At 38.8% G+C, this 13,901-nt stretch overlaps 1 protein-coding gene across 1 annotated transcript in view; it reads right to left on the bottom strand.

The window, feature by feature from the left end:
• Positions 1–10: 10 nt before the first annotated feature.
• The window catches only part of LOC109095959, a 46,511-nt gene continuing 32,620 nt past the window's right edge, over positions 11–13,901 (bottom strand). The window contains exons 3-7 of the mRNA XM_042712782.1: positions 11,208–11,262; positions 11,026–11,113; positions 9,399–9,937; positions 5,842–5,961; positions 11–1,174 (exon numbers count right to left, since the gene is read on the bottom strand). Coding sequence (XP_042568716.1) covers positions 710–1,174; positions 5,842–5,961; positions 9,399–9,937; positions 11,026–11,113; positions 11,208–11,262 — 1,267 coding nt within the window. The 3' untranslated portion in view covers positions 11–709. The remainder of the gene's footprint in view (positions 1,175–5,841; positions 5,962–9,398; positions 9,938–11,025; positions 11,114–11,207; positions 11,263–13,901) is intronic.

Below are 13,901 nucleotides of genomic sequence, written 5' to 3'. Positions count from 1 at the left end.
ATATATTTTAAATGTAATTTATTCATGTGATGCAAAGCTGAATTTTCAGCATCATTGCTCCAGTCTTCAGTGTCACATGATTCTTCAGAAATCATTCTAATATGATGATGTGATGATCAAGAATTATTATCAACAGCTGAAAATGCAGCTTCACATCACAGGAATAAATTACATTTTAAAATATTCAAATGGAAAACATTTCATATTGTAATAATATTTCACAATATTACTGTTTTTAATGTATTTGGGTGCCTTGGTGAGCATAAGAGGCTTCTTTAAAAATAAAACAGTGTTCAAAAGCATAAAAAATCTTAATTATTCTAAACTTTTGGCTGGTATAATCAGATTGCTACAGTGAGTCTTAAAGTCATATTGATTTTAATCCTGCAGTAAACTATCATTAGCAACTGTAGCATGATGGAAAAATCAGTTTAGATCCCTGGATTTGGTGAGCATGCCTGTCAGCTAAAAACAGCCCGGCTGCAGGCCTGGTTCAGCCAATTCAGTCTTATTTTGTCTGCATGAGTGTTGCAACTGATTGTGCACTCCTATGGTAAGAATAAATATACATTGGTTGTGTGGTTATGTAGGTTGGCGTGTGTTTGGCAGCTGTAGGCTGTGTATCTTTTCATTTGTGAGAACCAGAGGGCTGCAGTTTGTTTTTTTTCCCCTCTGTAGGTGTTTAATTTGTCGGTTCAAGTCAGGCGTTTTATAGCCCCGTAACGTACATTTCCATGCCGTCATTAAAGGTAAAGATAGTGGTGGTGCTCGCTGCGCTTGCTCCCTGCTTCACGTCGCCAATAGTCTCATAAAAGTTCTCGCAGGTCATGGCTCTGCCCGGACCCTGTGTGGGTTTCTTTCTGGGCTTCAGTGTGTTGCAGGCCAGCTTCTCCCGTTTCCGGTGGGAATCGATGGTGGCGTAGGCTGGGTCTGACTCTTGTGCCAGGCCCCGGGGCCACGTCTTCTCACCCACAGGTTCGTAGCAGGGCTCCTCCTGGGAGCTGCATCTCCTCCATGAATCTTCCCCTGCAGCACCGGGGGCAGGCCAGCCTGTGCTGCCCCGCTCCACCTCTTGGGACGCAGCAGAGGCCGCCGGCCTGCTATCCTCCTGGCTTTGACCCTGCTGGTGTTTCCTCTTCAGGGTCTTACAAACGGTAGAGTACATGTCAGAGATCTGAGGAAAGAGAGAGAGAGAACCGCAGAATGAGAAACACTTAAGAGCCTGCCAAAGATCAGCTTTGCCAAAGTGGATTTCGTAATAATAACCGTCCTGGGGCACATTCTCAAGTTACAGTTATAGTGCTGAAGCAGTTACAAAAAACACACAGATTTCAGAACTTGCAAAGTTAAGTTCCACCAGCAAATGCTATCTACGACTTGCCTATGCAGTTGCTAGGGTGTTCTGTATGGTTGCTAGGCTATTCTTGGTGGTTGCATGGTTGCTAGGTTGTTCTTGATGGTTGCTTTAGTGTTCTGGATGGATGCCTGATGATTTATGGCAACTGGGCTATTCTGGGTGGTTATACGATGTTTTGAATGGTTGCTAAGGTGTTCTGTATGGTTGCTAAGTTAGTTTTGGTGGTAGTTTGCATGTTCCCGGTGGTGCCTGGGTGCTGCTGTATGGTTATTAAGGTGTTCTACAGTATGTGGTTACTACAGTGTTCTGAATGGTTGCCACATTTTTCTTGGTGGTTGCTAGGGTATTCTTAGTGGTTGCTAGGGTGTTCTAAGTGGTCGCTAGGTTGTTCTTGGTGGATGCTATGATGTGCTGGTCATTGCTATGGTTGCTATGATGTTATAGGTGGTTGATAGTGTGTTTTGTGTGGCTGCTAGTTGGTTGCTTGCCCCATCTTTATGATATTTGTTTCTAAGTCAAGCCAAGTCACCTTTAGTTATATAGCACTTTATACAATACTGATTGTGTCAAAGCAGTTTTACAGTGTGGAACAGGAAATAGTTTGTCAATAATGCAAGAGCACAATATCAAAGATTTGTTTTCCAGCTAAAGTCAGTTCATTGATGATTCAGTGATGTCATCATGCAGTTCAGCTTTCCTCCAATAGCGTCTGTGCAGTCAGTCAAGCGTCCACAACTAAGTAAGCCAAAGGCAATAGTGGCACGGAACCAAAACTCCATCGGTGACAGAAATGGAGAAACAACCTTGGGAGAAACCAGACGAAAACCAGCGTCTGGGCAGACGAAACCAGCATGGCGTGGTTTCTCTCCATCAATTTAATTCTATGGTATTTTTGTCAGATTTATCGTCAGGTGAAATATGTAAGTTTGATCAATGCACAGCACACTTCTCCTCAATAAGTCCATAATTTGAAGTAATGACATGCCAAAAAAGTAATCCTCAGATTCGGTTTGATGGTGGTTTGATCAACAGTAATAGTCACGACTGACTTAACAAGGTAAAAACCTCTTTTTACCTTGTTAAGTCAGTCGTGACTATTACAGATAAGAGTTAACACAACATAACCTCTAATATGCCTGAAGATGTAGCATAAGCACGACACAGACGCCCACAGCGCTGAGCGTTTGACTCGTGTGTCATAGTGTGGTAACAGGACTCTGCTTGCACACAGCAGAAACATGACCCACTTTAGCCGTGGTCGACAGAGCCAGTGTAAACGCTCTTATCTGTTACCTAACCCACAGATAAGCCTGTTAAACTTTCACCACAGCAGCCCACCGAGACGCCGTTAACCTCTCTAACCAGACAGGAGGTAAATGGGTGGGAAGATTTCCTTCAGTCCTCCTCTAATGTCCATGTGTGCTCTATTACGAGCATGTGATTCAACATGTACACTGATTAGAGGTGTGCAATATTTATCATCAATGTGCGGGCTAACATTATCGAGTATGTCACTCACTTTGCAAAACAAAAACATGTCTTGCCCGTGAATGCAATTGCAAATGTAATTGATTCTGTACAACAGTTCAACAAACAAGAAGTTAATATACTGTATAGTGAGTAACACTTTACACACAATAGTGTCTGTTGCTTCGCCACTGAAAATAGTTCAAAAAACAGAGCTGTAGCAGGACATCTGTGTGCGTTTCAGAGCAACACTGCACTGTTTTGTTCTTGAATTAATCTGTTTTTGAACAAATCATTTGAGTCAGTGTTTTAATGATCCAATTTATAAAGACAGTTTCTTGTTTCGTTTCTAAATGAATCAGCCATTCTGAACGAATCGTTTGAATGAATGAATCACACATTAAGACAGGCGCTACTATACTGTATGCGAAGAACAGTATAGCAAAAGAGTAGTTTGAAAATTTTATAATTATATGTTATATAGTATGTGATTTGTTACTGGATTGTATGTTGATTGAATTTTGATTCTGAAGCATGCATTTATGAATGCAACTGACGCTGGTGGGTCACGTGAAAGTAACAAAATGGCGAATGTCGTACATCCAACTTTCATTCATACTGCATATATTCACATTATATACATTGCACCTTTTTAGTGGTAATGAAGTAAGTTCAAATTCAAATGTAGTACCTATTCAGACAGATCACGATATCGGACGAGCACAGGGACTTGTCACCACCTACTGGTGGTTTTATTGTAATATATATTTATCCACGACAGGTTTAAACCAGCCAAGGTACCAGCATAAAAACACACTAAAAATATAGTTTAATCATCGTTACTGAAAAAAATCCCCCCCTTTTTTTTTTGCCAGTATTGCACACTCCTAACACTGATAAGCATGCGTGTGTGTGTGTGTGTGTCTATGTGTGTGTGTGTGTTCACCTCACATGCCCTCTCTGTGGTGGATGACATTTAGCACTCCCAGCTCAATGGCATGTGTAAAATCCCAGTCAAGAATTCAACTCGGCTCTCCAACTCACATAGTGACCTTTACAGCATTCATGTGTACAAGCTGAGGAGATGTTATTGCATGAATAGAGCTGCGGATACGATTGCATTTATCATGTTAAAACCTCTAACCGGTCTAGAAAACAATGCTGAAGCGTTCAGTATTTTATCCCGTACTGTAATCTGCAGGCCGCGGCACGACGTAGCATGCGTCTGAACGCAGGCATGACTGAACCAGCCGATTTCAAGAAAACCACTGAGTTTCATGTTGTTTGAAACTCCCAAATATGTGTGTGTGTGTGTGTGTGTGTGTGTGTGTGTGTTTGTGTGTGTGTGTCTGCCCTGCTGATCTCTTCTCCTCCATGTCGAGCATTGTTTACCGTGCTGTGCAGCACTTTGCAGAGCGAGAGGAAATCACAATAACGGGGGTTTCAAAACTCTCTGCAGCTGTTGAGAAAGCCTTGAGAGGTTTTTTTTTCCTTCCTCTTGCTCTCTCACTTTGCTCTGTAACTCTTTTTTACTTTCCCCTTCATATTGCCTTTTCTTTCTCTTTCCCTTGCAATCCCCCCCAACTCACACACACACACACACACACACACACACACACACTTTTCTACTCATTTCTCTTCTTACAAATACAGTCTTCTGAGGCAACTCAATCTTACATGACTTGCAGCATGCAGGTGTGTTTGCACTTGGACACAAAAGCTGTGGGAATTGTATCATTTGGAGATTTCTAATTAAGATTATATTAGGTAATTACAATAGATAGAAAAAATTTTTCAGCTAGAAATTAATAATGTAATATAATAAGTTGCATGCAGTTTTTATAAGCTCAGAGAAAAACTACAGGTAATACTTTTAAAAATGAATTTGTCACAATGCACAACCCTGTTTTTAAAAAATTCCAATGATTTTCCCATGTTGAGCATAATGTGTTAAGTGAAGTGGAGCGAGGGCCATGCACACACCTCATGACATGAAACTGGGCGTGTCTGGACAAGAGAAGGAATGAGCAGAGAAGTAAGAGAGACGGAGCGTGGAGAAATGTATTCAGCTCACCGGTTACAACAGCCAACACTTCTATCTGAGCCAAAGACGTTCAGCTAACTCTTACACTACTTACAAACAAAATAAGTGTAGAATGCCATTTCAAAGTACATTTAATGCCACTAGACGTGCAAATTTTAAAATCAGAAAAAAACTGAATTGTGTTAATATCAATGCACATTCAGTCAGGTAAAAAGTAGGAACATTTTTAAGATATGGCTAGCTATGGAACAAGCAATATTCAGTTAATTAAAATGTATAAGTATAAGTCTATTATTAGTCTTAAAGTATGATCTTATACAGTTTAGCTTTTCTATTAAATCCTGATGACATTTAGGGTATTTTAACTAAAAAGGAGACAACACTGATTAAGAAAACCTTTTTTTGCAGTGATAATGGTGCATATAACTTGCTGTTGTAACCTGTATGTATTCTTCAAACACAATCTACACTAGGCTCTATCTTTTTATCTGAAACCAAGTTGTGAGTTTTGATCGGTTACAGGAAGTTGATTAAACACAAATTTATCCAGAGTGCCTGTCTGTCCAGACCTCTCCCCACTTCTCATATTCCTTCCCTCCTTCCCTCACACCAATCCTGAACTGACAGTCAACAAGCACAGTCTACAGACCTTTGACCTTCCTGTTAGTCATGCCATACCAAGCCAGCCATAGAGAGAGAGAGAGAGAGAGCAGGAAGAGAGTCGAGAGGGGGAGGGAGAAATGAAGGTTTAAACTTTCTCTCTCACTCTCAAGCCACAATTTATCAGTCTTCAGCCATCATTCCACTCACTTACAAACTCTTTATTGATGCACAAGGGTCAGACCAAAGAGATCCGAAATGTTCCTGGGTTTCAGAGGTCAAATGTCAAAGTCTGAAACCTGATCCATTCATGTAAACCTGGACAAATGTCATGACCCCGTCTGCAGTGCTGGGATAGCGAGGCAGACGTTACCTCCACGGCGGTGGGATGGCTGTGTCCGTTCTCCAGCTGAGGAACCCCTGGCATGATCATCTCATCCTCTTCTGGTGGTTTCCAAATGTACTGCTCTCCGTTACCCATGAAGACCGCCTCCTGTTGGACACATGAGGAACATGCGAGCTGGTCAGATCTCCTCAAGCACTGCTAATACATACAGACTGAATTTGATGTCATCTCAATTTATGCTCTCCATGTTCGTGAGTTCATGAGAGCAGCAGCAACATCCGTTTTGTGAACCAATCAGTTTTTTTTGTGTCAGGTATTTTCAATGAATCGGCCATTTTTGTTTGTGATAACACTTTGAATCATTCGTCGCCTATGAGACTGATTCGATTCTACAACCTGACTGATTAAACAATCCATTTGAAGAGATTAAAAGAATCGTTCACCCAAAAATTAAAATTCACTAATTTTCAGGACATGAAAGATTTTTTGTGAGAACAGATTTAGAGAAATGTAGCATTCCATCACTTGTTCACCAGTGGATCCTCTGCAGTGAATGGGTGCCGTCAGAATGAGAGTCCAAACAGCTGATAAAAACATCACAATAATCCATACCACTCCAGTCTGTCAGTTAATGCCTTCTGAAGCGAAAAGCTGTGTGTTTGTAAGAAACAAATTTAGGTAGGAAGTGTTATTATGGATAGAGGTATTTTGTATTTTGTCCAAAAGTGAAGGTTTAATAATAAATCATGTTAAAGATGGATTTGTTTCTTACAAACATGCAATTTTTCAAGTCACAAGATGTTAATTAATGGACTGAAGTCATGTGGATTACTTGTGGATTATTGTGATGTTTTTTTATCAGCTCATTCTGACGGCACCCATTCAGAGTGAATAAACTTTTAGCAAATTTTCATTTTTGAGTAAACTATTCATTCAACAACCGGGTTATTATTGTTAAGACCAAAGCATTTTTGGTAACTGAAATAAATCTGAACTAAAATAAAGTATAAAAAAAATTAGATGAAAAACTTTAAACGAAAATGAAAAATGTTGCCTTGGTAACAAAATTGAAAGTTGAAGTGACTGAAATATAAAATAAATATAAATTAAACAGAAATAGTAATATAAAACAATAAAGATTAAATAATTTTAAAAACTGTTATTAAAATTAATTCTGAATATATAAAATAAAAGCTGAATATTAACAAAAATTATAATAGTGAATACAAAAATTTAAAATAATGACCTTAATTTTGGTCTGTTGTCACAGAAAGTTATTATATGACCTTAGAACACTTGGAATTTTCAGCAAAAAATGTATGAACCACTTTTGTGAATATTTTTTTAAATTTTTTTTATTTTTCCTTTTGGAGCTCAACAGTACCAGTCCTCATTAATTTTCATTATGAAAAATAAAACAGTGGCCAGTGCATTCTTCAAAAGTTCACCACTTGTGTCTCACAAAACAACGAAAGAAAGTCATGCTGGTCTGGAATGGCATAAACTGTTCCTTTAATTTAGGACTGATTGGTGTTTGTTTCTACAATGGAAATTTTCTGTGGGTTAATCATTACAGGAACAGATGTGTACGCCGAATAGAGAGTCAATGATTAAAGTGGGAAAGAAGCACACCATCTCTATGAAAGATTAATACCAGCAGATGAATGGCTACAGTGTTTGCTGCTATTTATTTCCTTGGCTGAAGCAACTACCTGCTCTGTGGTTCCTCCCAGATGCCTTTAACAAAAAAAAACAAAAAAAAAAAAAAAAACACACATGGTGGGGCCGGCAGCCTGCCAACAGACCTTACATAATCCTGTCCAGTGCACTGGAGTGACACATGTGCTGCACAGCCACACTGCATGCTTGCTTTCATGTAAACTAATAATATTTGCTCTAGATACAGGCTTGGATATAATGCAGGTCAAAGACACACACACACACACACACATGTCTGGTTTACTATCCTTGTAGGGATTCTCCATAGGCATAATGTTTTTTATACTGTGCAAATCTTATATTCTATTGCACAGCCCCAACCCTACACCTAAACCTACCCCTCACAGAAAACTTTATGCATTTTTACATTCTCAAAAAAAAAAAAAAAAATAATAATAATAATAATAATTCTGTATGAATTATGAGCTTGTTTCCCTATGATCCCCACAGTGACACCAGTACCCATGAGTCGGTGTGTACTCAGGTTTAAGTCCCCACCAGGACAGAAAAACATGTACACAACACACACACACACACCAATATTGTTTAGCCTTGCTTAAACATCAAATGGCACACTGTAAGTCAGATTTAGAAAGATAAGTATGCACTGAATACAATACCGTGCCTGTGTAAACAAGCCATCAATCAACAAACCTCTGACAAAGAAGATTTTTATCTCCATATGTGGCAAACAAATGGCACAAACACATAAAGACAAGTAGAGCAGAGCTGAGTTAACAGGAAGACTGGATCATTATCCGATCATTGTCTGTGTGTTTTCCATTTTAAAGGCACCATCATTCTGCATGGCTGTTCTGCACTCTGCAAAACTTGATACGGATATGGGTGAAATGCGAACAGACACACACACACACACACACACACACACACACACACACACACACACACACACACACACACACACACACACAGACACACACACACACACACACACACACACAGACAGACACACACACACACACACACACACACTAAATGTAACAATACAGTTCATTTTTAATACTATGTCAACAGAATGTTTTCTCGTTTTAAATGAGGAAGACTATGAGCAAGTCAACATTTTAACACTTCTTGAACTCCTTTTAATAAAAAACATTTAACATCTAAAAGATTTACCATGTAAATATCATCAGTCTTATTCATATCAGTCATGGAGGTTTTAGATAATGCTTCAGATTGGTGGAGCGAGGGGATGTTTTTATAGGAAACAGCACTCTCCAGTGGTCAAAACGTATAACTGCACTCCCAGGCTCTGCATTTAACATTAGCGCAAATGCCAGGCAATCATAAGTTTTTTTCACTTCCTCTTTTTCTCCAAAAAAAATTAAATAAAATAAAATAAATAAAGAGAGTGGTGCAAACCATACCATAATGATGCTGGAGAAAAAAAATTAAATAAATAAAAATAGTTGTGGAGACTTTTCCATACTATTCCATGATGTTTCTAGTGTTTAGTGTGTTACTTTTTAGTTGCTGGGGTGTTGGGAAAAAGGTACAAAAGCTGTCACTGGGGTGGTACCTTTTCAAAAGGGACACTTTTGTACCTTTTAGGTACTAATATGTACACTTTAGGTATTTATATGTATCTTTAAGGTACCAATATGGACTCTTTAGGTACAAAGGTGTGCCTTTTGAAAAGGTACCACCCCAGTGATAGCTTTTGTACCTAATTTCTGAGAATGTAGAGTGATTTAGGTGGTTATTTGAAAGAGTCTTTATGACATTCTGTTCTCCAGGCATATCCGTTCTTTAAAGGTTTCTGTGAGATATTTTTTTTTGCCCCTGCAGGATGAGTTGTGAGCTGAGGGTTTTGAGCCTGTGTGGCTGATCTGTGTCATATTCACCTTTGGGAAATTGGGTAGGTGAAACGGTTCCACTGTTTTCCTCGGCAAGGTGCTGCTGGAGGACTCGCTGCTGGACATGCTCTGGTGCTCCCTTTCTCCATCCTCCACCACTTCCTCCCTCCTGCTGCGCTCCAGCTTCCTCACCTTCCGTATGGAGGCGTACTCTGCCGTCACTTCATCTTGACTCACTCCGTTCATGCCTTCTCTGCTTCCACCTCGGCCGTTCCCATTGAGCGTCGGGTTGAGGGCACGGCGCTGAGAGGGCGTGCTGGTTGACGTCAGGGCAGGGACAGCAGGTGGGGCAGGTTTATCAGGCCCCACCCCTTTGATCCCAACACTCTCGTACAGGCCGTCATCTGGCGGGAGGGATGTGGGAGAGGAGCGGCGGCAAACTTCAGAGTAGGTGTGCTCACGTTCATTCTCATTTTTGTTGAGAGCACGAGGCAGCTGGCGGCCCGGGCTGGGACGGAGGTCAGACGTGGAGCGGCGGGTATGCAGGAGCAGAAGGTCCATGCTGGCCGGCCGGCTCTTGGGGGCGCCTGTCAATCAGAATAAGGAAAGATGAAAGTTTGGAAGACTGATGTCATATCGGATAAAATACTTTCACAATCTTACATATGTTTAAACCTGCATAGAGACAGTACAGTGAGTTTAGAGTCAATGTGAAACTACACTGGCAACAAAAAATGTGAATCTTGTTTTCTAAACTATATACTGTATCAGGTGATATTCCCAAAGCTAAAAATAGTCAAATAAGCCTAGCCTAGTTAGCACTGGCTTAGCATACCTCTACCGATCTTGTATGACACTGCATATTAGAATTTTTATTGGACATTTTAATGTTCTTAAGAAATTAAAAATAAATGTTTAGATACCGTTATGTCTTCGGTGAAAATATAGTAGAACTAAACATTTTAGGAATCTTTAAATAAAGTTCTACTCGTGACAAAAAAACTGGACATATTAATACATTTTCAAATAATATTTTGTGTGAAAAAAGTTACTAGAACTTTGGAAGAAATGTTTAAATAATGTTATAATTGTGACAAGAAAACTGGACATAATTTTCACAATTTTACAAACATTTCAAAACAATGTTTTTACAACCATAATTTGTAACCTGGGTTGAAACTTGTGGTCTTGGTAACATCTGCAGAAAAGGGAAAGTCATTTCACAGTCGAAGCAATATATTCATATTTCCTGGAATAATTTGGAATAATGTGGACTGATGATTTGTGGATATTATGACCAGGAGCATGTATTACAAAAGTAAATAGAGTAAACCTTGATTTCATGTTGACCATTTCCAAATTAGGAATTGTTATTCTTCTTATTGTATTTTGTGTTTTACACTCTAAAGTAAGTCTGGATTTAAAAAAAATCAGAAGAAGATGTATTTAAGGCTGAGAGATGTGTGTGTTCTGTGTGTCAGCTTGACAACTGTCATTCTCAGCCTCGCAGATCACACGTCTGGGGCAGTGCGAACACGAGCTAGTAAACATCTGACCAAGTCTCTGGAGACGTCAGCCTTTGCACGCACATGCGTCGGCCAGTGCATATGTGCGTATGAGTGGGAAATGAGTCTTTATATCACAAAGACCAGTTAAATCTGTCTGCCTCTCTCACCGTTTGCGTTGCAGGGCAGCCTGTGCATGTCATGCAGGCGGGTGTCAGATTTACTCATCGAGTTCAGCTTGGACTGGCGCAGAGAGGCCTGAAATTCAAAACATTATCATGTATGTACGTACATCCATGTCCATAATTACACTGTGTTTATATGTGTTCATATATACTTCTTTTGCACTCACTGTTTCCTTTTTCTGAGCCCCTCCGTTGGTGTGGCCATGTTTGCTCTTGCTTTTTCTGTAGACAAAGTGAGACACTTTTTGTAAGGAGAACATAAAATACAGCAAACATGTAAAGGACTGGAACATCCTATCTGTTCCAGAGCTACCTACTTAGTATTTTAAGGCAACCTTTAGACACAAATGCTGTTGTCAGGCAGTTAAACAATATTATGCTGCCTTCTTAGATACCTTGTTTTGACCAAATTATAAGCACAGCACTATATGAAAAAGTTCTTTCAAGATGGAGGGCAAATCAAGATCATTATGAATATATAAAAATCATTATAAATATATTTCATTTAACCATGGAAAGTGTAAATGAATATAACCAAATTTATATTCTGCTATTTAATGTTTGTGCTAGATTTCACATAAGCTTAACATACTAATGTGAAACTATAGAACACAACAGTGACTGGTGACCTTTTTTTTTTTCTTTTTTTTTTTGCAGGCGGTGATTTTTCCATTACTATTTTCTATATACTTAAAAAAATTATGACGAAAATTATGAATATATTAATGAAAATAAGCATTTTTTATGCAATTTTATGTATATATATATATATATATATATATATATTTTTTTTTTTTTTTTTTTTTTTTTTTTTTTTTTAATGATGTATACAATGTTGTTCAAAAGTTTGGATTCAGCAAGTTTTATTTTTCTTGGAAAAAACACTTTTATTCAGCAAGGATGCATTAATTTGATCAAAAGTGTCAGTAAAGACAAAAATGAAACTTTTTTTAAATAAATGCTGTTCTTTTGAAAGAATCATGAAATAATGCATCATAGTTTCCATAAAAATATCAAGCTACACAACTGTTGAAAATAAGAAGAAATGGTTCCTGAGCATGCAGCTTTGCATCACAGAAATAAATAACATTTTAAAATATATTCACAAAACTGTAATAATATTTCACAGTGTTACTGTTTTTACTGTATTTTTGTTCAAACAAATGTTTTTCAAAAACGTTTAAGTATAAACAAGTATAGAGAGTGTAGAGAGACTAACTTAATTATGTCATTTGCTTCTTCATTCCGCTTCATAGAATTGGACATTTGCTGTTGAGCTCTTTTGCCTTGATTTTCATTATCATGTTCTATTTTAATTGGCACTTCTTCCTTAAGATTATGGGTAGTGTAGTTCTTCACCTTGAAGAGATTTCCCCATTGATTAAGCAGGAAAATGAAAGGGAACAGTGGAAACCCGACTGCTGCGCTCTACTAGAATCATCTGTAAGCCACTCAAGAATGGAGTGTTCCAACTCAGTCACCGATGAGATTACATTCTGTTTAGAATGCCGCCTTAGAAAGCTGCAGCCTTTGCAGACACTAGACATGCAGCTCTGGGTTTTGTACCAGAGCTATTGTGCACTGTTGAATAGGACAGGAAGTAAAATTCCACTACAGCGGCTCTCTGTGGGATTGCCAGGGTCTGGTTATATCTAGGGATGTCGTAATCATGAGGGAGGAGATGTGTTGCAGGTGTGCTGGAGGAAGAGAGAGCGAGAGGATGGATAGGTAACCCTGACGATCCCTCCTCCCTTGCTTTCCTTCTCCTCTCATTCCCTACACACACCTGGTGTGACATCAATTATAGCTCCTCTCTCTCTCCCCCAATCCTACAGCCTGTGAAATACACACATTTTCCCCTCTTTTTGTTCCTCTCACTCTCACCCCATTTTTAACATCCGCACATCTCTCACACTTACGCGAAACTGTGAAACAGAGCATTTTCTCTTCTCTCTCTCTCTTACTTCCTAAACTATATGAAGCCGTTTTTTATGGATGAATAGATAGCAAAACATTAAAAGTAGAATTAAGTAGAAAAAAGTCTCCTGTTTGTTTGTAGTTGTGAAGGCTGTCTCGTTCTGTTCCCCTGTGAAGGTTAGAAACTCAGGAGGCTGGAGGGACACGTTCACACCTGGGTATTAGTGACCCTGTGTCTACACACATGACTTGCAGAAAGTACATAGATACCTCAAAACCTCACACAGCAAAATAACAGCTGCACCTGGTACTGAGTATGCAGTCATGAATGCAGCATTAGTATAGCCATGTTTTAAAGGAATATTCCAGGTTCAGTACAAGCTTAACTTAGTTACAATAATCTACAAGTAATCCACATGATTCCAGTCCATCAAATAATGTCCTGTGAAGCAAAAAGCTGCATGTTTGTATAACAAATTCATCTTGAAGACATTTTTTACTCGCGCCTGAAACAGGAGAAAAATATGCACAGATCAAGCACCGTTTATAAGTGAAAACAGTCCAAATTTTTATTAAAAGGTTTAAATTTAAAATGGCTCAATGATGGATTTGTTTCTTAAGAAGCTTGGCTTCACAAGACATTAACTGATGGACTGGTGTGGTTTTGTTTTACTGGATGTTTTTATTGTGTTTTTGTTTTTTAGTTGTTACGGCACCCATTCACTGCAGAGGATCCACTGTTGAACAAGTGATGCAATGTTACATTTCTCCGAATCTGTTCTGATGTAGAAACAAACTCATCTGCATTTTGGATGGCCAGAGGATGAGTGAATTTTCAGAAAATTGTAATTTTTGGCTGAGCTATTCCTCTAAGGTTAATAAATGTTTTTTTTTTTTTTTTTTTTTTTTTATAAAATCATGTTTAACACATATTATGTCTTGTG

Source organism: Cyprinus carpio, chromosome A23 (genome assembly GCF_018340385.1).
Source record: "Cyprinus carpio isolate SPL01 chromosome A23, ASM1834038v1, whole genome shotgun sequence".
Lineage (NCBI taxonomy): Eukaryota > Metazoa > Chordata > Actinopteri > Cypriniformes > Cyprinidae > Cyprinus > Cyprinus carpio.
This window is presented reverse-complemented; position numbering and strand designations above follow the sequence as displayed.